Source organism: Sinohyriopsis cumingii, chromosome 7 (assembly GCF_028554795.1).
Source record: "Sinohyriopsis cumingii isolate HCF-2022 chromosome 7, ASM2855479v2, whole genome shotgun sequence".
Classification (NCBI taxonomy): domain Eukaryota; kingdom Metazoa; phylum Mollusca; class Bivalvia; order Unionida; family Unionidae; genus Sinohyriopsis; species Sinohyriopsis cumingii.
Window position 1 is genome coordinate 73,925,168 of NC_142967.1, and position 25,019 is coordinate 73,950,186.

General features: G+C 34.1%; 1 protein-coding gene across 1 annotated transcript in view; it reads left to right on the plus strand.

Annotated features, from left to right (window-relative positions):
• The first annotated feature begins 362 nt into the window (after positions 1 to 362).
• Positions 363 to 25,019, plus strand: part of LOC149795522 (nucleoporin NUP42-like) — a 53,844-nt gene continuing 29,187 nt past the window's right edge. Inside the window, exons 1-3 of the mRNA XM_089965327.1 lie at positions 363 to 485; positions 11,886 to 12,120; positions 20,015 to 20,109. Of these exons, the coding sequence (XP_089821453.1) occupies positions 401 to 485; positions 11,886 to 12,120; positions 20,015 to 20,109 (415 nt within the window). The 5' untranslated portion in view covers positions 363 to 400. The remainder of the gene's footprint in view (positions 486 to 11,885; positions 12,121 to 20,014; positions 20,110 to 25,019) is intronic.

Here is a 25,019-nt window from a genome sequence, read left to right on the forward strand (position 1 = left end):
AATGAATTTTGCCAGACTAGACAATACCGGCTTCTGAAAGTGCAATGAATGAATTACCAAATATATAAAATGTATAATAAAAAAGTTATCTGCTCTTTTTTTAAATATAATTTACCTCTGAAGCAAAGGAAGTGAAAATGACCAAGTGGAGCTAGCACATTTGTGAAAGATGCGGATCTGGAATAAGGCCAAGCTGTATACCCTATAACCCATATTACACCCATCAATCATATACCAAATAAAGGGAATTAAAGCTTCTTTGAACTATACCTAAGATATACAAGATCTTTTTTAAATAGCCAGTATAACCAGTGAGGAAAGCCAAGAAATTATTTTTCGAAACTATAGAGCGCCACCATAGCTGTACTCTAAACAGTTGCGCAAATCATAGCAGAAAAAAATGGTTGTATGTAGATTTTTCATGAATGGAACTTGTCGATATGGAAACAAATGTTGGAATGAGCATCCAACTGGTGGAAATGCAGGTTATTCTCTCTTAATCTTATCGTGTTTTTATGTTTCCCGGAAATCAGATGTCTCGTACACTTTAATGTGAATTTATTCAATAAATTATTGAATATTATAGCGTGGTCCACCCTCGTTCGGCGACCCTTAGCATAATGGTAGCTAGTCCTACAATGAAAGACCTCGACGCTGATATTTATGTTTTGGGTAGCAGACTAGACGCCCAAAACATAAATATTGTCGAGGTCTTACATTACAAAGGGGCTCGTATCGTTGCTTAAAATTGGCTTGTCATACATGTACTATATAATAACCGGTCTCCCTAATGTACAGTAATGGAGTGTAATGGAGACGAACATACTATAATGTAAGAGAAATTACAGGAATGGAGTAAATTACTGGAACTAGTTTTATAAGATTTATATGCAGAAATTGATTATTATTTTTGTTCCATCACGATTGTTATTTACAATTTTACATTCCAGACCACATGAATCACTATCCCTCTTATCATTCTTTCATCCCTCTCACTTAATTATATGTATGTATGTCAACTGTCTTGACTTTTTTCGAGACCTCAGGCATGTGTGTTCCTTAATTATGCTTATAATGGAGTAAAACTGGTAAGTTAAAAAAACTTATGTCCAATCCTTTTGCTCTGTATACACACATGCGATTTTCTGGGGGAATCAAATATGTATAACAAAACAAAATATATATGTTGGCACTTGTGAACGATATATACTAATCTATGTTATCAAATAATAACATAGAGTTACATAGCTATGGAACTTAATAAATTTATCATTTTATTTCTGTCTTCGTTTAAGTGTTTGTTTGTTCAAAAAATTTTGTTAAAAAAATAGTTCACTTATTTCTGTTGTAGGACTAATGGCTGAAACATTTCAATTGCATAAACACCTAAAACTAGTATAGTGTGCTTTCATTAAATGCCACATTCACACCTGTTGCACGTGTCTTTGATGTCTTTGATGTCCACTTTAGCTGCACATAGAATCCAGTAAGTGGAGCAGGCAGTGTCATGTATGGCCTAACATAATTATCGTTTAACGACACACTGTGAGATGTAATGGTCAGTGAACGTTAATATAATTGAATAGAGGTGTCAACAATATTATTTGTTACAGACTTGAATTGATATATGAACAGTAGCGCTTGTTACCAACTTTCGCTAATGTTTAAACAGTGATTTTTAATGTAAATAATTGGCATCAAGATGAATAAGAATGAGAAGTCTCCAACAGACATATATTCCTGTACATTACTATAATTTCTTTCGCAATATTCTATTTTGGTCCTCATTACAGCCCATTACTCTCCATTACTGTACATTACTGTGTTTAGGGAGACCCAATAATAACTGGTTGTTAGTACGTGTATGACAGGTCAATTTTAAGCAACAATTCGAGCCCCAGTGTTACATTGTAGGACTAAATGGTAGCATAACCAAAGATTTTGAAGAAAAAAGTTAACATTGCCTCTTGCAAGCCTACACATGTTAGAATGTCAGAAATTTGGTATTTTTGGGTAGTATGATTTTCTTTTTGATATTGGCAAGCTTTCAGTGTTTACAGTACATCTAAAACATTTGTCAAAACAATTAAAAAACTTTATTCCAAAATTCTGATAAGCCCTACAGTTTGACTACTAACTACTAAAAGCTTTTAAATGTGGACATTTTTCTTGTTCAACTTATTGTCATTTCCTTAATTTATTTAATTTTTTTAAAAAATATTCTGAATCCCAGTCCTAAGATTTTTAAACTTAAATTACCAAATCCATCCACCATTTATGGAACATATGCCAACTTTAATTACTGACAACAATCCACCACCGTGTCATCCTATTAATCACAGCGTACAATTTGCACACGAAACATCACGTTAGGTAAACATTTGATCACATGTTGTTTTTAGTTGAAAATCCAGATTTTGTCACGAAAGAATGATCATCCTTTAATATAGGTAAGTAATATTCATAAAGTAAAAAACAGTATCCCACATGTCTATTTTGAATGCATGTGACAATGTGCCTTCTAAATGTCAACATCAAGACTCACCCCATTACCTTGTACTTGTGACCCAGATTCAATAATATATACTCCTATTCTTTAAACCTATTTAATATTTATCTTTTAAAATCATGCAAATAAATACATTATTTAAGTGATAGAAACCTTTAAGTTAATACTGCATCTTCATCTAAGTTTCTAACTTTGCAAGAAGTTGTCCCACACCTTCTTTGTTGTATGGTTACAAAATTGTCAACTGAAGCAAAATTTTCAAGAAATTCCTGAGCATATAGTCTGTTTCAGAATTACTCAGTAGATTTTATTTTTCCACAGACAAGATCTTGTAAACACATTACTGTATTTGCCGGCCCATAAGTCGATGCGGAGTATAAGTCAAATTAGCAAATCCTTCATCCTTCATTATTTGCCATCCTTCATCCATATATAAGTAGATGCTGAGTATAAGACAAGGCCAGATCAATACCTCGGATTGTCTTTTTCACTTTGTTCCACAAGCATTGTGAATTTTATCTTATCTATAACTCAGTAACCTTCTGGTCAGGATCTTTAAATATAACTAAAAGTACCTAATTTGTTTCACGCAAAGTATTATGTACTTTTAGCTACATATAATGATGCTAACCTGAAAATGGATAAAACTCGGGGATGCTGTGACTGTGTGGAATTAAACTATAATAACTACTGGTTTCATAAATATTAAAAGTATAACTGTATGCTATTTCAGATTACCAGTACTAGGGAAATTACGTCTTTAATGCTAAAATTCTTTTTCCAGTTATTTTTTGTGAAGCAAGATGCAGAACAGAGAGAGATGCATATGTATTCCACTGCATTTTTTATCTTGCACCTCGTGATAAAAATAAAATATGGTCTGATATATTATGAGTCTATGCTCTTAAACAGTAACAGAAAAGAGTGAAGACAACAAGCTTTGTAAAATTTTACAAATGATTTATTTCCTTAAAATACTAAGTGAAAAATAAGAAAACAGAATTGACAGTTATGCAAATTAAGTCCAAAAATAAACAAAGAATTAAAAAACGAGCCCTATCAATGAAAAGTTCTAAGTGAATCACTGTTGAAATCCCGAAGAAAACCCAAAATGGAAGGTGATGACTTCTGTAATAGTCAGCTTGTACTGATGTGTCAGCAGTCTCTTGTTGAATCACATAAACTGTTATTCCAGGTTTTTGAATTCCGTATAAATTCCAATAAATGTCTTTGTCTAAGAATTATCAGAGCACTTTTGTATTTCCAGGGAAAACAATCACTTGAATTCATTAATTTGAAGAAAGTAAAAACTCAGCCCAAACTGGACACAACATAAAACAACTTGATGTCTCAAGTGTTAAAGCACTACTGATGGAATTCTTATCATAACATCAGTTATAAGACTAATTAAAATGCAAAACATTCCTGGATGGGGGTCAAGAGTTCATCCTTCTGGAAGGGATAGAAGTTTGTTGCATGATAATTATCACGTAGTCCAGATATGACCATAACTCAACTGAATGATTCTTACTCTGAGAATTTTTTAAAATAAAAATGTTGTTTACCGAAACTGTCACCGATTTTGGAACAAGGTCAGCAACTAGTTACAATGTTTCAATTATCAGTTGTTTACAACAAAAAAAGATGTTTTTAAAAAAAATCAGTCAGGACAAACAGAACTGAACTCTATTCTGGAAATATCAAATCCAGTAAACAGTATTACATTACAATAGCATGTAATGGAATAAAAAAATTAAAAAAACTAACACACATAATCAAATATACATAACAGATATAAGAGAGAGAGAGTTCAGCTCTTCATGTTATTTTGTTGTTGTTATTGTTTTTACCTTAATGCTGTTGTTGTTGTTGTGGGGTTTAACGCCAATTTTCAGCACACGATAGGCTATACATGGCGGCCAGTATTAATGGTGGAGGAAGAACCAGGAAAACCCCGGAAAGAACCACCGACCCACGAGAATTTTACCTTAATGCCCCTGTTTAGCTGAAGCTTTTGTCAAAGAGGGAAAACATTAATAAATGCAAAAGTTATCATAAACTATGAAAATACATACCATACTCATTCAGGTTTAAATATTCACAATAGTTATATCCTATAGACTCCATTTAGCTTAAATCCCAAGAATGACCATTTTGCAAAATGTCTAATTTTCTTTGCAAGTATAATGAATAACCTCTTTAAATAACTTATTACCCTGTCTTACTGTGGTTTCAGATTTAAATTTCACTTTTGATGGAACAGGCTCAACTATAACTGATGAACCCTTCCCAGATATTTTGTCCACTTCCATTAAAGTTGGCATAATATGAATCAATCATCCAATTAAAATTAAAAAAATGAAAATATTGGCAAAATAAGGAGATGAGTAAATGCTGAAAGAAGAGACTGGGGAGAAACACAACACATAATTTACACAGCCATACTGATATATGCACTTCCAGTTTTGCAACACCCCACATACACGATTGAACTAAATACTGCTTATTCCATAAAATCAATTCAAGTTTCATCAAATGGTCTTAATTTATATACTGCATTCCTTAAAGTAATATATGAATCATCAATATACCGTGAAAATAACTAGTCTTATAATTTTTGGAAATGTTCACATATTTAAGAAAATAATGCCACAGTTTCGTAATCAAGAATTGATCAAAGATAGTCCTGTCTCACCATTGGTAGTTATTTTTTCTATCAAGTCACAAGTTTATCTATCACATCCTTTGTGGTCCTTAGTCTTCCAGATGACATGGGCATAACAAATATTAGAGGTGAAACAATTGATGCCTTATACATTTTCCATGTTGATAAAGAGATGAAGAATTTATATACAGTGATAGTTACTTTAATCTTCAGCAGTCATGACTAGTTATTAGTCATCTGCTCTTTCATTTTTTAAGCTGAGAAGTCATTCATGACAACCATAGTAGAAAATATGCTTTCATTTCTGTCAGTAAAAACTAACAAAATCTATTGATAACATCTACTCATCTTCAGATTAATAAAGATGGGGTGGCTGGATCACGTGGTTCAAAATATGACCCCACATCCCAATCCCACCTGCTCTTAGGTGATTGTTTTATCCTGTGTCAGCATGTTCAGCCACTGATAATATATATCGGCTTCAAGAAGACTCTTCAGGTTTGTTCCCCATGTATGATTTATGAACCTATCGGATCATTTCATAACCACGTTATGTAAAGTTTCTTTTTTGCTTCGCATCTTGTGTGTTTGCATTGAATTTGAGGGCTCTGTTTCCAGTGTGTCATGCAGAGAAAAATATGTCACATCTAATTTGAATTGGTTTTTTTTTTTTGTTTGTTCAAGTCCAGAGTCAAAGAATAACTGCCAGTCAGAACTATCTGTGGTCTGTTCACTGCATGACACACCTGCATTATTAGGATCCAGACTAGGTCAATTTGGCAACCAAGAAAGTCTATTTCTCTGCTTTCCATACTGGAAATAAAACCAGTCATCACATATAAAATACCAACAAACAACCACTGACAGATCTTCTAAAGATGACAAGACCGTCAGATGTGATATGTGTATCGATAATGTATTGCATACATACCAACCACTATACTTTTGGCATAGTCATTATGCTTTTTCACCTAATTATATTTTACACTTGCCTGTTAATGGATTACTCATTTTTGATACATTAAAGAATAAAATATAAAAAAAAGCAGATGAAAGTTGTGGTCATTATTTTTATTGTCATCTCTTTAATCCCACTCATCATATAAATTTGAGATGAGAAAAAGAAGACTGTTGCAAAAGAATAGCATAACTGTACATTTGTCCATCCTAGACCTACAAGTGCTTTCCTTGTTTTCTATTTTTAGCAACTCTATATGATACATTTCCCACCCACCCCAAAATAGATGGGTTTCTTCAGTTGGAAACTTAGCCTCACAGAATCATTATATTGATAGTGTTTAGTCAGTGAACCAGTCTATACTTTTAAAAAAATGTGGCATCAGATGTTAACACATTAAGCCCTGGAGGTTTTTGTGTCGTTTTTGTCTGAAATTCGAGTAGGAAACACATTTTGAAAGCTATTTCTGAATACATCCTAAAACACCAACTTCCAGGTGATCTTCCAATAACATACTGCCTAGTTGTATTAGAAACTTTGTTTTTCATTGGCTATTTGGTAGGGCATAACCGACTTTTGATCCGGAAATCGGATTCCACCGGATAGTATGAACTTCCGATTAATCGGAGTCGGACAAGGCAGGAACGATCGATTCGGATAATACAAATAATAAAGTTGAATTTCTATAGCACCGTGTCTAACACTGCGTGTCATTCGATAGTGCGTTAATAAAGTTAAATAAGAAGTCATAAAAGTCCAATATGGTCAACACAACGGGGTGAAACGATAATACTTGAGTTAGACCGAAAGATTTAAATTTATTAAAATATATAATACAGTCCTACCCGTTTATGTCAACATCCTCAATAATGAAGGCATAATATTGAATACATTGACACATGCTAATGAGGTATTAAAAGAAAATGATTCCGCAAGAGGCCAACTTTATAGGACCAAACAAAAGCCTGTTTAATTTTTATTTGACCGCGACATTAAAGCATGGCGGCAAGATCAACTAATTGTTGAATAAAGTACAGGATGGAACTGGCCGCTTGCCGACATAAATGATTAAGGCGGGAAAATAAAAGCCTGGCAGCAAGATCAACTAATTGTTGAACAAAGAATGGGTCGGAACTGGCAAAAAAATAAAAAATTTCATGGATTCTTTGTGGCTTTGAACTTCGTTGCATTTTGCTATAGTCCTGCCATATCCTTCCCCTTGTGACATCGGTGTGATATGCAAAACGTGTGTAACACGGTTTAAAAAGTTAATTTGAAAAACCTTTTAATTTAGCATTTCCGATTAATTGAATCGTATCCGGAATCGGAAAAATTTCATGCCCAAAATCCGGAATCGGAAATCAGTAGAAAAATGCTAATCGGTTATGCCCTACTATTTGGCTTGTGCATGAGCAGAAGGGTAAAAGTTGGAATTCTTTTTCTTGTTTCTTTGCTTAATGGACCCATTATTTTTGTTTCAAAACCACTCTTTATTCCAAATGCCCATTTTATCCTACTTTTTGCAAAGGTTCATCTGTTTGTTTGCAGTTCATACCGGTCTGCCTTAGATCTGAGGCCAAACAGTCTAAAATCCAAACACAAAATCGGATTCTGACCATGGGCGAATTTTGGGTAGAAAAAAGTCAGGTTCAAAAAATGAGGTTTTTCCCTCTGTATTTTGTAGTGCAACTAGAAATTCGAGATTATTTCGTATCATGGTAGAGCTACATTTGTCTACCTTTCTATAATACCACCCACTTTAGTGTATCGTACATGACCTTGATGCTACAAAACTCGGCAGTAGGCTACTACCTCCTGCCACGTAAAATCGTCACCAGGGGTTAATGTGTTAAGTGACACAGACTTTATAGGTGTGACTCATGAATGTTATATAACTGAAAAATGTTAGAGCAGAGGAATCTTTTTAAATTTCAAAGTATGTCGGATCAGAAGAAGGAAAATCAACAGTGCTTTCCAAATCTGAAAAGAATATAAGAGTGATATAATACAGCACTCAGACTGAGCACATAATCTTTCCTGTTTTAGAATTTATGAACTTGACCTTATAAGCATTCAGGGAAAGTTAGACATAGATCCAGGTTTAACTTAGTACCAAAATTAAACGTACATTTTTCATACAGTGTTCTGTAATTATGGCATGTAATATATAGATTAAATTTTTTATACTAAATTGATGCTTATACCTCTCTTAGGGTTGGCATGTGTGTATTATATCACAGGCTAGGTATTAAGAATCTTGTCGATAAATGCAGAGGTGTATCATTTCACCCCTATTCTTCACTGCTCTTTTAGAATTTTAGAATTATATCTAGAAAACTATTTATGTACTCTCATCCGAAATGTACCCAAAATATATTTGATTAAATAAATAAAAAATGAAAATTATTTTGTTTCATTATTATTGATAATCAAAATTATGAACAGGTTTACTGAATTATACAGAATTTTTGTCAATAATACAATAAATGAAAGTTTATTTGTGTATATAATGGAGTTATACGGAGATGAAAAATAGTAAATCTTTCTGATAGGCTGTCAGTAGTGCATGATACATAATAATCACTCATTCTTGTTAAACCCTGTATTTTGTATGGATGATGCCTTAATCATATGATAGTCATGTGATTTTAGAGAGCTGATTAAAAAAATGATTTCTAACAAAGAATTGATCAATTTTGTTTTATTTGCTTGTTTAAGGTATTTAATTCTGATTACTAAAGAAATGATTAGTAAAAAATAAGGTTGCAACAGTATATTGATATATCATGATACTCCTCAGGTGCAATATTATAATGATACAATTTTAGCTTATGATGTTTTGCTCCTATTTATGCAGTATGAAATGGAATAACACATCGTCTAAAAAGTTTTAAAATAAAAGCAATGACAATAATTATATAAAATTGAAACTACAAATTCAATTTACTGTGGTATAACTAAATACAAGTCAAGAAGTATTTAAATGTTATGGATTTCTATGAACCTTATTTCCTCTCAGTGTCATGGCTGTCTATGAACCCTATTTCCTCTCAGTGTCATGGCTGTCTATGAACCCTATTTCCTATCAGTGTCATGGCTGTCTATGAACCCTATTTCCTATCAGTGTCATGGCTGTCTATGGACCCTATTTCCGATCAATGTCATGGCTGTCTGTGAACCCTGTTTCCTGTCAATGTCATGGTTGTCTATAAACCCTATTTCCTATCAATCTCATTTCTGTATATGAATCCTATTGCCTATAAGTGTCATGGCTGTCTATGGACCCTATTTCCTGTCAGTGTCATGGCTGTCTTTGAACCCTATTTCCTATCAATGTCATGGCTGCCTACGAACCCTATTTCCTATCAATGTCATGGCTGACTATGAATCCTATTTCCTATCAATGTCATGGCTGTCTATGAACCCTATTCCCTATCAATGTCATGGCTGTCTATGAACCCTATTTCTTATCAATGTCATGGCTGTCTATGAACCTTATTTCCTATCAGTGTCATGGCTGTCGGTGAATCCTATTTCCTATCGGTATCATGGCTGTCTTTGAACCCTATTTCCTATCAATGTCATGGCTGTCTATGAACCCTATTTCCTATCAGTGTCATGGCTGTCTATGAACCCTATTTCCTATCAGTGTCATGGCTGTCTATGAATCCTATTTCCTATCAATATCATGGCTATCTATGAACCCTATTTCCTATCAGTGTCATGGCTGTTTATGAACCCTATTTCCTGTCAGTGTTATGGCTGTCTATGAATCCTATTTCCTATCAATGTCATGGCTGTCTATGAACCCTATTTCCTATCAGTCTCATTGCTGTATATGAATCCTATTGCCTATAAGTGTCATGGCTGTCTATTAACCCTATTTCCTAACAGTTGACTAACTTTTGAGTGCTTATTTTTTCAAAAGAAATCTAATAAATGAAAGGGATATTAATTTCTTTGTTTTAACTTTACAATTCATTAACAAACATTCTTCAGTTCCTTGTTTCAATTTTAAAGATGCCATTTTCTTTAATGGCAATTTTTTAAGGCATTTGGCAATATCAAAGATTCATAACAATTATATAAAGGACTAATGAAAACAAACAAGTTCATTTTATGCCATTAAGTTCAAGTAGGTGATCATGGACACAGAATATGAAATTGTTTCAAATACAGAGCAAAAAGTCATGTTTAGCACATTTGTGCAGAAAGATTTGCCAGTTACTTGTTGCTACATTCATCAAATTTCACAGCATTTCTTAAAGACACATTTAGCTTCTTTTCTAGCAAGTGTTTTCTTTTTTTTTATTAAAGAATATCATTTTACTATAATCTGTAGAAATTTTATCATTTTATATAAATGTGTCAAAATAGTGCAATACTATTGTGATACATCATGAAATATCACAATATATCAGGATATGGCTGAAGGCATAACACGGCAGTCCAAGTACCTGGGTAGCATGGAAAATATATGTTGAACTTCTCCATTTGATGAACATATTCCAGTTATGACAAATGACAGCCAAGTTTCTTTTTTGAAACGTGTGTAATTAGATGGTATTCAGTTACTTTCAGGTATGGAATACACTTGTATGTAGTAAAGATTAACTGAAAATTGGGTAGTTGATGATAAATAATTAGAAATAAATTGATGGAGACCGTTTAACGTGTGATGTATCCTACAACATTAGAAACAGCAAGATGGTAAGCTAAATTGTTTGGTCAAAATTATTTGGAGATATTTTTCATACAGACAACATTATGTTCTTGGTTTCTGATCCCTTTGAAAGAAAATTTGAAAGTTCAGAATACACACAGAAAATGAACTAAAATGACTGAAAAGTTGAGCAGTGACTAGATAATAAGTGTTTTGCTATATACCATATCCTTGAATAGAATTCAATAGATTTTTTTTTTCAAGACAGCATGCAGTACCACTATATGTTATTTCCATTACAGAGATGACAACTTAGTCCAACTATGTAACATATAGACCCATATAATTCAGACAACTACCTCCTCCCATCAGTGCTATCAGGGTTGACATCTTGTGTTGGAGGGCTAGTAACTGCCTTATGTGATGTTGTGAAAGACAGTATTTCCTGGTATGCTGACTGTAATTTTAAATGAAAGAAGCATAATATCTGTGCTATACATTGAAATCTATACATTTTCAAAGACGGGAATTCGTGTAATACTTTCCAACCCCTACATTGGTATATCAGTGAGTCACATATCATGGTTGTAAAATTGATAACGTCCATCAATTCAGACAAGAATTGCGAGCTTTCTTTTTTATACTTAAGGCAGATGATTAGACAATGGATTTTCTCAAGGTACGAGGATGTAAAATCTATCCCACCACAATCAACAGGATGTAAAATCTATCCCACCACAATCATCAGGATGTAAAATCTTTGTTGTTGTTGTTGTAGGGTTTAACGCCATTTTTCAGCACACAATAGGCTATACATGAATTAATGGTGGAGGAAGAACCCAAGAAATCCCCGAAAAGAACCACCGACCCACATTGGCCAAATCCGAGACTCAAACCTATGCAGACAGAGGTGAGATGGCAGTGATCCGTAATGGAGAGCGCTTTAGACCACTCGGCCACTCAGGGCCCCGATGTAAAATCTATCCCATCACAATCAACATGATGGGAACCATTTTGCTTTCATCCATAAAATTGTTTACAGCTTTTGTTTAGTCAGTATGATTTTCTATATTTTTTCCTCCTTGGACAGGTTACATGGTAACAGCCCAGCGCCAGTTGTATGGTCATGGAGGAGATGGGGGGGGAGGAGGAGGAGGAGGCTACAGAGGAGGAGGAGGTGGTGGTGGTGGAAGAAAACAGAATTCTTTCAGGGATTCATTTGGACAGAACCAGAACCCCTACAGATGGATAGCTCCTGATGCTGCTCAGAAAGGACAAGGGTCATCCTCTTCTGCCCAGGGAACACTCTCATCAGCTGAAATTGTGTATGTAATAATTTATAGAGGAGCTTGGATTAGTGTTTTTATGTTTTTGTGACCTCCATTCAAACTAATGCATGGCATACCTTGACCAAAATGATTTATGAATGAAATTTTCACAACATATGGTACCTGTACTTTTACTATAGTACAAGCCAGCCACTGAATTTAAAGAATTTAAATATGTCATAAACCCAAATGACTTAAGTAAAACTATAGTGTAAACTAATATGTAATACAGATATCTGTATCTACAGTACATATGTACAGCATCACTGCATCTCAGCCATTCTTTATAAGGCAACAGTTTGGAGTGGGTTATATAGCACCTAGTCCCTTGGAAGGACTAACTTTGCTCATACAGTTACATTATTTATATAATCTTGGTCAAGCTTTTTCATTTACATGTGGGATGCAACTTGATGAGTACTAGAATTTCATTGCAGAAATTGGTCAATGTGACCCATCTTTCAGACAATTTTTAAAATTCTTATTTTGACTTTGTTCAAATTGTTGTGTTAAACTTATTTATTTGCTACAATCATCAAACTAGATGATCATATACATCTCTGTTAGTGCTACATCCATACAACAAAAGAAAGTTAATGTGATGCACATTTCTCATTTTACTGGCTTTTGTTAAGTTTTTAGTTTTAGCTCTAATCTGATTAAAACCAGATCTCCACTGTCCTACTTGAAGACCTGACAGTGACTGGTTAGGGCTCTTGATGGAGAACTATATTATTAACATAACTGCTAGTTTTATATCTTCATGTTTGGGAGACTGAACAGTATGGTTGAAGAGCATCAATATATGCCAAACCATTTGATTAATTTTAAAATTTCTGAAAGCTGCATTTCTATTGGCTAATTTTAAGATCACCAGAACATGACCCATGTCAGATATTCATGTAGGATAGTGGAGATCTGCTCTTAATCAGATTCATGACCACATGGGATTGTTGCATGCTGTTTATATATTGTCTCATCTAAAATCATGGAACATGGTAAAGCATGTATTCTGATGAGCTCTAGTTCCTCATTGCAGAAGTAGGTCGTTACATCTCATAGTTTATTTTTCACTGACGTGGATCAGTTATTGTGTTAAATGTTAATTTCTCTGGCAGAGTTCATATAGTCATTACGGGTAATTGAAAGTCATTGAGAAATGAACACCTCATTTCAATGCCTTGCAAGTGAGTGATTTTTCACCTTGGTCATTAAAAGTCCTTGAATTTGAGATATTTTACTTAAAAATAAAATTTGATGTAAAACTTTGAATTCAAGTTATTTAGTTTATGTTGTATTACAGTTTGTTGCCTGCCATTCCATGAATATCAGAATCCACATGAATTAATCAGACATTGTGGATAGTGCCCCATTCACATAATGTCATTAATGCATGCTGACTCTTTCACTTCATCACATGCGCATTTATTGATAGCTGGCTGTCAGACAAAGACTTTATTAAGTGGCTGAAAAAAGACAGGACTTTGCATAGTGTGCAAGAAAAACATCAATATTGCACGAATCAATGCTGCCATAAGTTGTTGTTGTTGTTGTGGGGTTTAACACCATTTTTCAGCACATGATAGACTATACATGGCAGCCAGTATTAATGGTGGAGGAAGAACCCGGGAAAAAACCCTGGAAAGAACCACTGACCCACGAGAAGCTACTGGCAAGCTTTCTCACATACCCAAACTGGCTGAATCTGAGACTTGAACTGGTGCAGACAGAGGTGAGATGGCAATGATCCGTAACGGAGAGCGCTTTAGACCACTCGGCCACTCGGGGGCCCCTGCTGCCTTAAGTAGCCATGCTGAAGGAAAGAACAGTTAGAACTAGTGTAATCTGGCTGTTTTAATGTTGGCATTCATAGGGTCTGCAGGTGGGGCCCTATTAAAATATATCTGGATGAAAAGAAAAGAGAAGCAGAGGCAGCCAAAAGAGGAAAAACAGAAATATAGGAACTCCACAACTTAAAGTGCAAGAAATGCAGACTGAGGAAGATGTCGGCAGCCATTTCCAGAAAGTGGACAAAATTGCAGATGAAGCAGATTAAATGGACAATCACACTAATGTCTCAGTACAGTGGACTTGGATGAAAAAGAAAAGAAAAATAAGAGCAAGAGAAGGCACTGGATTTGCAGCTGGAGGAGAAAGTAGAACAAGAGCAGAGTTTGATATATAGGTCGAGTTACAATGATTTCATAATTTGTTGCTTTCTATTATTCATTTCATTTATTTATTTATTTATTTAAAATTATTTATTGTTTTTCTTTCAGGTATTTAAATTAGCAGCTTATAGTAAAATACTTGATGCTGAGAGTAGTTCTTGACAACTGAAAACATGTCATTGAAAAGTCACTGAATTTCAGTTTTACTTATTTCTATTTCTTTGAATCCTGTTAGCCACTCTTCATGCCAGTTTTACTTATTTCTGTTTCTGTGAATCCTGTCAGCCACTCTTCTTGCCAGTTTTACTTATTTCCGTTTCTGTGAATCCTGTCAGCCACTGTTCATGCCAGTTTTACTTATTTTGTGTTTCTATGATTCCTGTCAGCCACTTTTCATGCCAGTTTTACTTTTATTTCTGTTTCTATGAATCCTGTCAGCCACTCTTCTTGCCAGTTTTACTTATTTATGTTTCTATGAATCCGGTCAGCCACTGCTCATGCCAGTTTTACTTATTTCTGTTTCTGTGAATCCTGTCAGCCACTCTTCTTGCCAGTTTTACTTATTTCTGTTTCTGTGAATCCTGTCAGCCACTCTTCATGCCAGTTTTACTTATTTTGTGTTTCTATGAATCCTGTTAGCCACTCTTCATGCTAGGTTTACTTACTTCTGTTTCTGTGAATCCTGTCAGCCACTTTTCTTGCCAGTTTTACTTATATCTGTTTCTTTGAATCCTGTCAGCCACTCTTCATGCCAGAATCATGAAACTGATAATGATATTCGTCTTTGTTTGCATCACAGCCTTGCAAAAAATAAGATCTTCATAACCAATATTTAATCTTTTACTGGGTTTGGTTAAGTTTTTGCATTTAGCTCATAACTGGTTTAGTTTTTGGTCTGCTGTATGCTTACTATCCTTCCTATAGTTATGAAACATGATAAGTACTACATCATTACTTGCAACAGAAAATTCACCATGAAGGACATTTCATGCTTCAGTGACTTTGTTGAAAGTTTGTGTTTCAGGTTAATTTATTGGGTGCTGTTTATATTCAAATCATGAAACTTGATATTTGGATTGCATTAATAATATGCCATTAAACCAAAGAAGGTCACTGTGACCTATATTTTATGCTTTACTTCCATTGGTTAAGAATTTGTAATTTAGCTCATGACCACAGATTTTCCTTGCTGTATACATTCTAGCTGGTCCAGAAGTCACTTTTTGTCCTTTGCAGATGGAAGTGGATAAAAATACATTTATTTGTAAACTTTTCATGTCAATGTCTATTCATTGTATATTATGACAGTTTACCCTGAAAAGGTTAATTATGTGTTGTACATGTGGATATGTATAGGAATGAGACTGAGTGCATTGGATGTGAGGCCTAAGATGTGGTGGCTAATTAGGATAATTACTGATACATGAACTATGCTTGTGTGTTTGTGTGATTTGGTTTTTTAATGTAACTTTAACAATGTTACAGTCATATTGCTACAATGTCTGCAATGTGGCAGTTTATAATGATATCTAGCACTGGGGCATCATGTCACAGACATGTAGCATCATGTCCCACGCACATTATCTCAACATCCGGCTGACCAGGCCTAATAATAACCCCATAATGCTGAGTGCCTAGTGAGGCAGATGTTAGTATCATTTTGTATAAGTCTTTGGTATGACTCGACTGGGGTTCAAAGCCCCCAACCTCTGGCATCCAGTGTGGATACTGAACTACACTTGTACTACTGGCTGTCACTGTATGGTTACTCAAAAGAATTTGTCACCCAGTAAAATATAGTTTATATTTGTGGACAATGACAATGTGCAGATTTTAAGTGCTATTTTGCAGAAAATATAAATTTAAAAAACCTCACTTAATTATATTACCTCTACTTTGATATTGTAGAAAAGAATGTTCATTTTGTTTTGTCTTGTATGCAGTCACTATGTATGTATGTATGTGCATGCATGTGTGCATGTATGTATGTATGTATGTATGTATGTACAATTGTACCCACATTGTGCCAATGAAAAGTCACAATTTAAAATTTACTTAAGATAAATATTTAAAATATGAAGATACATTTTTTGGGCAAAAACATGTTTAGTTTTGGAAAGGTACAACATTTTGTTGTCATGATCATTTTGGTCTAATGTTGTTTGGCATGATTAATTAATATTTACAAGGGTTACTGCAGGTTTTGTAAAACTGAGCTATGTGATCATTGAATACATTGCAGTTTTGACTACAAATCTTAAATATTTAAAATTCTTCAAAAAGAAACACAGACCTGGTTAGAATTAAGTATGACGTCAATGCAACCTACTTTCTAATCAAGTAAGAAAATGAATTTTCAAATAGCAAACTGTTTATATTATACACAGGTTACACAGAAAATATGCATGTATCTGCTAACGGTACACCAAAAAATGGGTAGGAAGGTTGGTACAATTTTTTTGATTTTTTTTTTTATATCCAGCTCATGTTAATTCATGTCATAGTTTATTTAGCTTGTTTTCATGTCATAGTTTATTCAGCTTGTGTTAGTTCATGTCATAGTTTATTCAGCTTTTGTTAGTTCATTTCATAGGTTATTCAGCTTGTATTGGTTCATGTCAGTTTATTCAGATTGTAATCATTCATGTCATAGTTTATTCAGCTTTTATTGGTTCATGTCATAGTTTATTCAGCTTGTATTGGTTCATATCATAGTTTATTCAGCTTGTATTGGTTCATGTCAGTTTATTCAGATTGTAATCATTCATGTCATAGTTTATTCAGCTTTTATTGGTTCATGTCATAGTTTATTCAGCTTGTATAGGTTCATATCATAGTTTATTCAGATTGTAATCGTTCATGCCATATTTTATTCAGCTTGTTTTGGTTCATGTCATAGTTTATTCAGCTTGTATAGGTTCATATCATAGTTTATTCAGATTGTAATCATTCATGTCATAGTTTATTCAGCTTTTATTGGTTCATGTTATAGTTTATTCAGCTTGTTTTGGTTCATGTCAGTTTATTCAGCTTGTATTGGTTCATGTCAGTTTATTCAGCTTGTATTGGTTCATGTCATAGTTTATTCAACTTTTATTGGTTCATGTCATTGTTTATTCAGCTTGTATAGGTTCATATCATAGTTTATTCAGATTGTAATCATTCATGTCTTTGTTTATTCAGCTTGTGTTGGTTCATGTCATAGTTTACAGCCTAAAGTTACTAGTTAGATGTGAAAATGGGACACAGTCTGGACCAATTTTTGTGTGTGGCATACATGATAAAGAGTTACAGAGTTGGGACCATTAAAATTGGGTAGGTGTGGTTACTGGAATCGTACATATTTTTTTCTTTTTCCAACCTCAGTGTGGAGCAGTTGTCTGCTGTTGCAGTAGCTTAAAAATATGTAAGAATCTACAAACCCAGTCAGGCTTAGGCTAAAACAAGTTTTCGTCCATATTAAAACACTTGTGCTCAACTAGTTATTAGAAATGTATTCAGGCTGGTGATGTTAATGACCTAAATGAGATAGTGCAAAAGGCTGGTTTCTAAAACTTATTCTGTGACCATTCCAGTGCCAGTGTAAGTAATTACAGATTGAGACCAATCTGCTTCTTTGGTAAGCATTATTATTAAAGAGTAGTAGCAAAGCGCTTGTATGAGCATGATTGAATCAAATTGGAAAAGCCAATAAAATTTCCAATAGGAAATATGGACTTCAGTGGACAAAGTCAACATTATTATTGACAGAACATTCTTTGCATTACAAAGGACACCAGTTGGCCCTGGATGAGCACTTGCCATTTTGAGTTTTGCAAGTGAGTTTTCAATCCCAGATACATCTGGGTGGTAATGTTTGGCAAGTGAGTTTTTCAACCCCTGCTACCATTAGGTGGAAATTGCAAAGAACTTAATATATTCATTGGATCTTTATCTTATGGATGCTTTAACAAAATACAAATATATACCATCTCATCTTCATCATAACTATGAAGGCACTTTCAAGAAAATTCCATGGAATTACCAAAACATCATCAGGAGAAAGAAGCTGGAGAAACTCGCCGTCCCAAGTGGCTGAGTGGTCTAAAGTGTCCACCATTACAGATCACTGCCATCTCATCTCTGTCTGTATGAGTTTGAGTCTCGGGTTTGGCCAATGTGGGTATGTGAGAAAGCTTGCCAGTAACGTCTCATGTGTCGCTGGTTCTTTCCAGGGTTTTCCCGAGTTCTTCCTCCACCATTAATACTGGCCGCAATGTATAGCCTATCTTGTGATGAAAAATGGTGTTAAACCCACAACAACAACAACTGGAAAAACTCATTTTGAAATTTGAACCTTGTGTCACTGAGAGTTCTTTTCAGAATTCTTGGTAGCCAAAATCATTGTACATCAAGAGGACAAATTAGCATTTTTTTAAATTTTTTTTTTAAAATCCTCGTTAACCTGTGCAAATAGCTAATGAAGATTATATATTGCCTAATGCATGTAGCTTTGGGTATTGTTATGTAACTATACATGTCTGTATCTTCATAGGTTGCAATAACCATGTTTGTAATTTGATCAATTTATAGTGATATAGAAAACACATAAAATTTGTTTGTTCCCTTACATTTTATCCCCATGATTAAATACAGGATATTGTGAAACCCTGTGTTTATCAATAGTAATAACTTTAGTTTTAATTGGATTTAAATCATTCTTTGAAAGATTAGATAAAAATATATGCCATAAGAATCATTCTCTGTATTTAGTCTGTTAGCAGCCAAAACTTCAATGTATGTTCTGTGGCATATACGCTTATTGAAATTTTTACGAATATGTACACTTCATTATAAAAATGAGCACCAGGGCCTAAGATTTCATCTCTAAGTAACACAATATAGATCCTAATGTTATTTATAGTTCCAAGCACATTTTCACACATTTGTTGCTAGGAACTCTCCGTATAGGGTCAAAATGAAACCATGAGCAGGACATCTTTTCCTCTAAAAATTTATATGAAAGACTGCAGATAATCACTGTTGGTTTTATTTTATGAAAATATGAAACTACAGTAAACAGTGAACTCAAGAGGGAAACTATGTTTCATATAGTATGCCATTTTCTATGTATTTGAGCCTCTGTCTGTGTGTTCTTTGAAAGAGAAAGGAAGCATAGTCAAATGATTTTCTGGTTCTTTGGAAGTAAGATTTTAATGCAGTAAAATCCATAATATATTGTGAAATTATTTTAGTCAGTGGTGACATTTAACCCTTTGTATTGTAATTTCTCAGAATTAGATTCTCAGCTGTTTTTCAATGAAATTTATTCAGAGTGTTTTAGAATGTGGCTACAAGTCTCATGTTCAAGAATTCAAGGATATTTATTGTGATTTTACAGATATCCTTAAACTGACATATTGCTTGTAGAACTCCATTTGTAAAATCACCATTAATACCCCCAAAAGTTTTCAAAAACCAAGTAGGGGGAGACAATTCAAATTATATTGACCTACTAGCTTGGCAAGAATAATGAGTCATGTATTATGTTTCCCATGGCCATGACAACATTATCAGCAATGTTAAATGTCTGTGCTCAAGTTCTGTATTACATGTTATTTTGCAAATCAGATGGGATACATATTGAAAGAAGACATGGTTGCATGGAATATTTACTAGTTACTCAGGCTCATTCGATACAAAATTCTTATGCACAGTCAATTATTTTTCTCTCATTTCAGAAGCAGATTAGCTAATGAGATGGAAGTATGGGAAAATTCCAAAATGTGGCCTTTCTCCAGTTTGGCATATGAAAAGGATACACCTTGCATACCAGGTACAAAAGAAATTTCTTCTCCTTCATTTGTTAATAATTGTTTGTTATTATCTGTTGATTAATATAAGAATCAGTGATGGGAAGAATAACATATGAACTATTGTTTATGCAGGTGATGGGTAAAACAACATGAACTATTATTATTCATTCAAGGTTAATAACCAGATATATGATAGTAATAACCCATCAGAGGACTGGAGAGCTCAAGAGAAACAGCTTATTTACCTATTTGATACAAACAGATTTAATATAAACATGTATTTTAATACATTCGTATTATGCCATGAAAATGGTCCATGTTGTAATCTGCTATGAACATGGTTCATGTTGTTAATCTGCTATGAGCATGGTCCATGTTGTAATCTGCCATGAACATGGTCCATGTTGTAATCTGCTATGAACATGGTCCACATTGTAATCTGCTATGAACATGGTCCACATTGTAATCTGCTATGAACATGGTCCATGTTGTATTCTGCTATGAACATGGTCCACATTGTAATCTGCTGTGAACATGGTCCATGTTGTAATCTGCCATGTACATATGTGGACAGACACTGTACACTCCAGATTGACTAATATCTTTATTGTGTTTTTTTGCCGTATGTGCAAAAAATTAAATTGCTCCCCCCTTGCTGCTGTGTTTCAAAGTTAAACTCCATCAACTGAAATTTTGTTTTGCTTGGTTTTACTTGCTTCACTAGCAGCTTATTGTCTTTCAAATCATGGGAAATGGGTTTTGATGTTTTGCCTATATAAAAAATGAATCACTTTAACACTAATCTGACTTCTGAAAATATCATGCTTTGCCTATATACAGTGACTCCATCTTATCCAAAATTATTACACATGAAGAGCACATACAGCCTTGTAGAATGGTTTAAAGAATTGTTCTTTTCATTCAATTCTTGTGTTTTGAAGACAAAGAACTTTCCAATTGTTGGTGATATCGAAAAGACAGAGAACTTGTATGTACATGTATTTAAGTTTTCTTCCTTAATACAGTAGTTTCCCTTTTTAAAGCCCATCTGTATATTGCAGTCCCTTTTAAGGGCTCAACTAGGCTAGAATTTTAGGAAGAAGTTACTTCTTCCTCCAAAGGCCAAGAAGGAGAAGTTTTGACTCAAAGGGAGACATGGCTTGGGTCAGCAAATAATTGCCATTAATGCCAATCCATGATAAGTGGATTTTCTGAGAGAAATAATTTTGATGAATCGCTGAAGTGAATGATAAAAATTATTTTTTCACTCCAGTCCATAAGCATTGATAATATTCTGAATATAGAATTTTATCTGCAGTGATGTAAAGTGCTTGGTCTAGTGGTAAGCTTGACTGTATGTCATGCAAAAGTACCAGGTTTGAATCCCACAGTGTGTTTATTTTTGTTTTGCATTTCTTAACGTTTTATTATACTTTTTATGTTGAATTATGATAAAAGAATTATGCTACTACTTGTATTTTTGTGCAAATATGTACAAAACACAGCTGAGCATAAACAGTAAACTAGTGACATGGGGTACTTATAAGAAAATGGAGACCACCTGGGGTACCAGCTAGTGGTGTGTGGTCAATGAGCTATCATATTGTTATACCGAAGTCATGTTGACAGGAAATTCTTATACTAGCCCATGAAACTTTCTTGGCTTGACATTTAGGAGTCAATAAGTCTTATCACAAGATCTTGACTATGTTTATTGGCCAAAACGTGATGTTTCTAAATTCATTAGATCATGTCACAATTGTTAAATGGTAAGATAACACATTTGACAAACAATTTAGCAGAATAATGGTAGACTATCAGTCCATTATCTAATACCAAGTCAGGCAACCAATACTTGTTCACCATAATGTGTGCGTCAACAAGATTTCAGGAGGCAATTCCTTTGAGAAATATTGAAACTAAAACCATAGTAAAAGCTTTGATACAATTTCTTTTTGCACTTTGTGGCCATCCCAGATCTATCCAGTCTGACAAATGGTCAAATTTTATTTCTTTAAATTTTAAAGAAGTTATGCATGAAGTTTAAATCTTCGCCTGTCATCCAGAAAGTCAAGGGGCTTTTTTAAGATTTTATCGGACTTTGAAGAATATGATTTGGTCATATTGCTTTGATATAGGAAACGATTGGGGTGAGGATGTTCATTTATTGTTGTTTGCTGTTAGGGAATCAGTTCAAGAATCATTAGGTTTTAGACTGTTTGAACAAGTTTTTGAACATACTATCCACAGACCCTTGAAGTTATTAAAAGAGAAACTTCTTGCATTTCAAGATTCCAAGATTAATTTTCTTGACTATGTCTCTGATTTCGGATCTAAGTTATCAAAGACTTATGAAGTAGCAATAACTAATATTCACTCTAGTCAGTCAAAAATGAAATTAAGGTATAACAGATGAATCCTCTCAAGCAGGAATGTTTGTAAAAAGAAATTCAGTATTTGCTGGATGATGATTTCATTGAACCAAGTAAAAGTAACAGGAGTTCAACATGTATTATTGTGCCTAAACCAGATAATACATTTTGTATGCACGTGTACCATCTGTAGTATCACAGATTAATTTCCAATGCCATTTCCTCTCAAATTATATATGAACACAACGGTAAATAATTCTACTGACCAAACGTAAAAGAGGATTGAGATAACTTATCTCAACCTTGTATAAAATCCTGTGACTAATAAAATGACCAGTCCACACTAAACTCAACAGAGACATTTGAGTCCACATGGAACACAATATAGACATTTCAGTCCACAAAAACATAACAGGTACATTTCAGTCCACAGAAACATAAAGAGACATTTCCTTCCATGAGAAACACAATAAAGACATTTTAGTCCTCATGAAACACAATAGAGACATTTCAAACCACAAGAGACATAACAGGGACATTTCAGTCCACAAAAACCAAATAGAGACATTGCAGTCCACATGAAACACAATGGAGACATTTCAGTCCACAAAAACTTAATGTAAATATTTTAGTCCACACAAAACACAACAGAGATATTCAGTCCACATAAAACACAACAGAGACATTTCTTTCCATATGAAACACAATAGACATTTCAGTCCACAAAAGCACTAAGAAAGACATTTCAGTCCACAAAAGCACTAAGAAAGACATTTCAGTCCACAAAAGCACTAAGAAAGACATTTCAGTCCACAAAAACCTATTAGAGATATTTCAGTGCACATGAAACACTATAGAGTCATTTAACTCCACATGAAACACGATGGTGATATTTTAGTCCATGTGTAACACAACAGAGACATTTCAATCTACAAGAAACATAATAGAAACATTTCAGTTCACAAAACAAAATAGAGATATTTAAGTGCACAAAAAACTTGATAGAATCATTTCTGTCCCCATGGAACACAGCAGCAACTTTTTAGTCCACATGAAACATAATAGAAACATTTCAGTCCAGAAAAACACAATAGAGACATTTCAGTCCACATGAAACACAATAGAGACATTTCATTCCACAAGAACATAATAGAGACATTTCAGTCCACATGAAACACAATAGAGACATTTCATTCCACAAGAACATAAAAGAGACATTTCAGTCCACAAAAAACATAAAAGAGACATTTCAGTCCACAAAAACATAAAAGAGACATTTCAGTCCACAAGAAACATAAAAGAGACATTTCAGTCCACAACATTAAAGAGACATTTCAGTCCACAAAAACATAAAAGAGACATTCAGTCCACAAAAACATAAAAGGGACATTTCAGTCTACAAGAAACATAATAGATATTTCAGTCCACAAAAACGTAATAGAGATATTTCAGTCCACAAAGTATAATATAGATATTTCAGTCCACACGAAACACAACAGAGACATTGCAGTCCACACGAAACACAACAGAGACATTGCTGTCCACACGAAACACAACAGAGACATTGCTGTCCGCACGAAACACAACAGAGACATTGCAGTCCACACGAAATACAACAGAGACATTGCAGTCCACACGAAACACAACAGAGACATTGCTGTCCACACGAAACACAACAGAGACATTGCAGTCCATATGGATGATGATAGAGACATTTCATTCCATGTGAAACACACTAGACAGATCTTAGTCCACACAAAACACAATAGAGACATTTCAATGCACAAGAGACATAAAAAAGACATTTCTGTCCACAAAACCATAGTAGAGAACTTTTCAGTGCACAAGGACACAATAGAGACATTTCAGTACACAGAAACATAGTAGAGACATTTCAGTACACAAAATCATAATGGAGTCATTTCAGTTCAGTTTCAGAACATTCTGAATTGTGTAAACACAGATGGACCATGAAATGAAATATCAGTAGACAACTTTTAAAAAAATAGGCACATCAGGTATGCCATAACTACTCTACCCTAAAAAATGTCAAGTACACAAAATTAGTTAAATATAAATAACAGGTGTCATTTTCAACAAATCCACAATCAAATCTTCCACATACCAAGCAGGCTGAACATCCTATCAGACTCACTGTCCCAACAGAATTCACACCATAATCATGTCTGTGCCCATTTTTTGTTGTTGGGGCTGGGGTTCAATCTCTCATGGACCTATTTAAAGTGAAATAAAATTCAATGTTGCTTATCTTTGTGTCACCAGTTGCAGATCTGTAAACCAGGTCATGCCAAATAGTTGAACTTGCCCTTATGCAAAAACAGACATATTTATGTATATAGACAGATATATGGACAGTTATGTACATAGACAGATATATGGACAATTATGTATATAGACGGATATATGGACAGTTATGTATATAGACAGATATATGGACAGTTATGTATATGGACAGATACATGGACAGTTATGTATATAAACAGATATATGGACAGTTATGCATATAGACAGATATATGGACAGTTATGTATATAGAC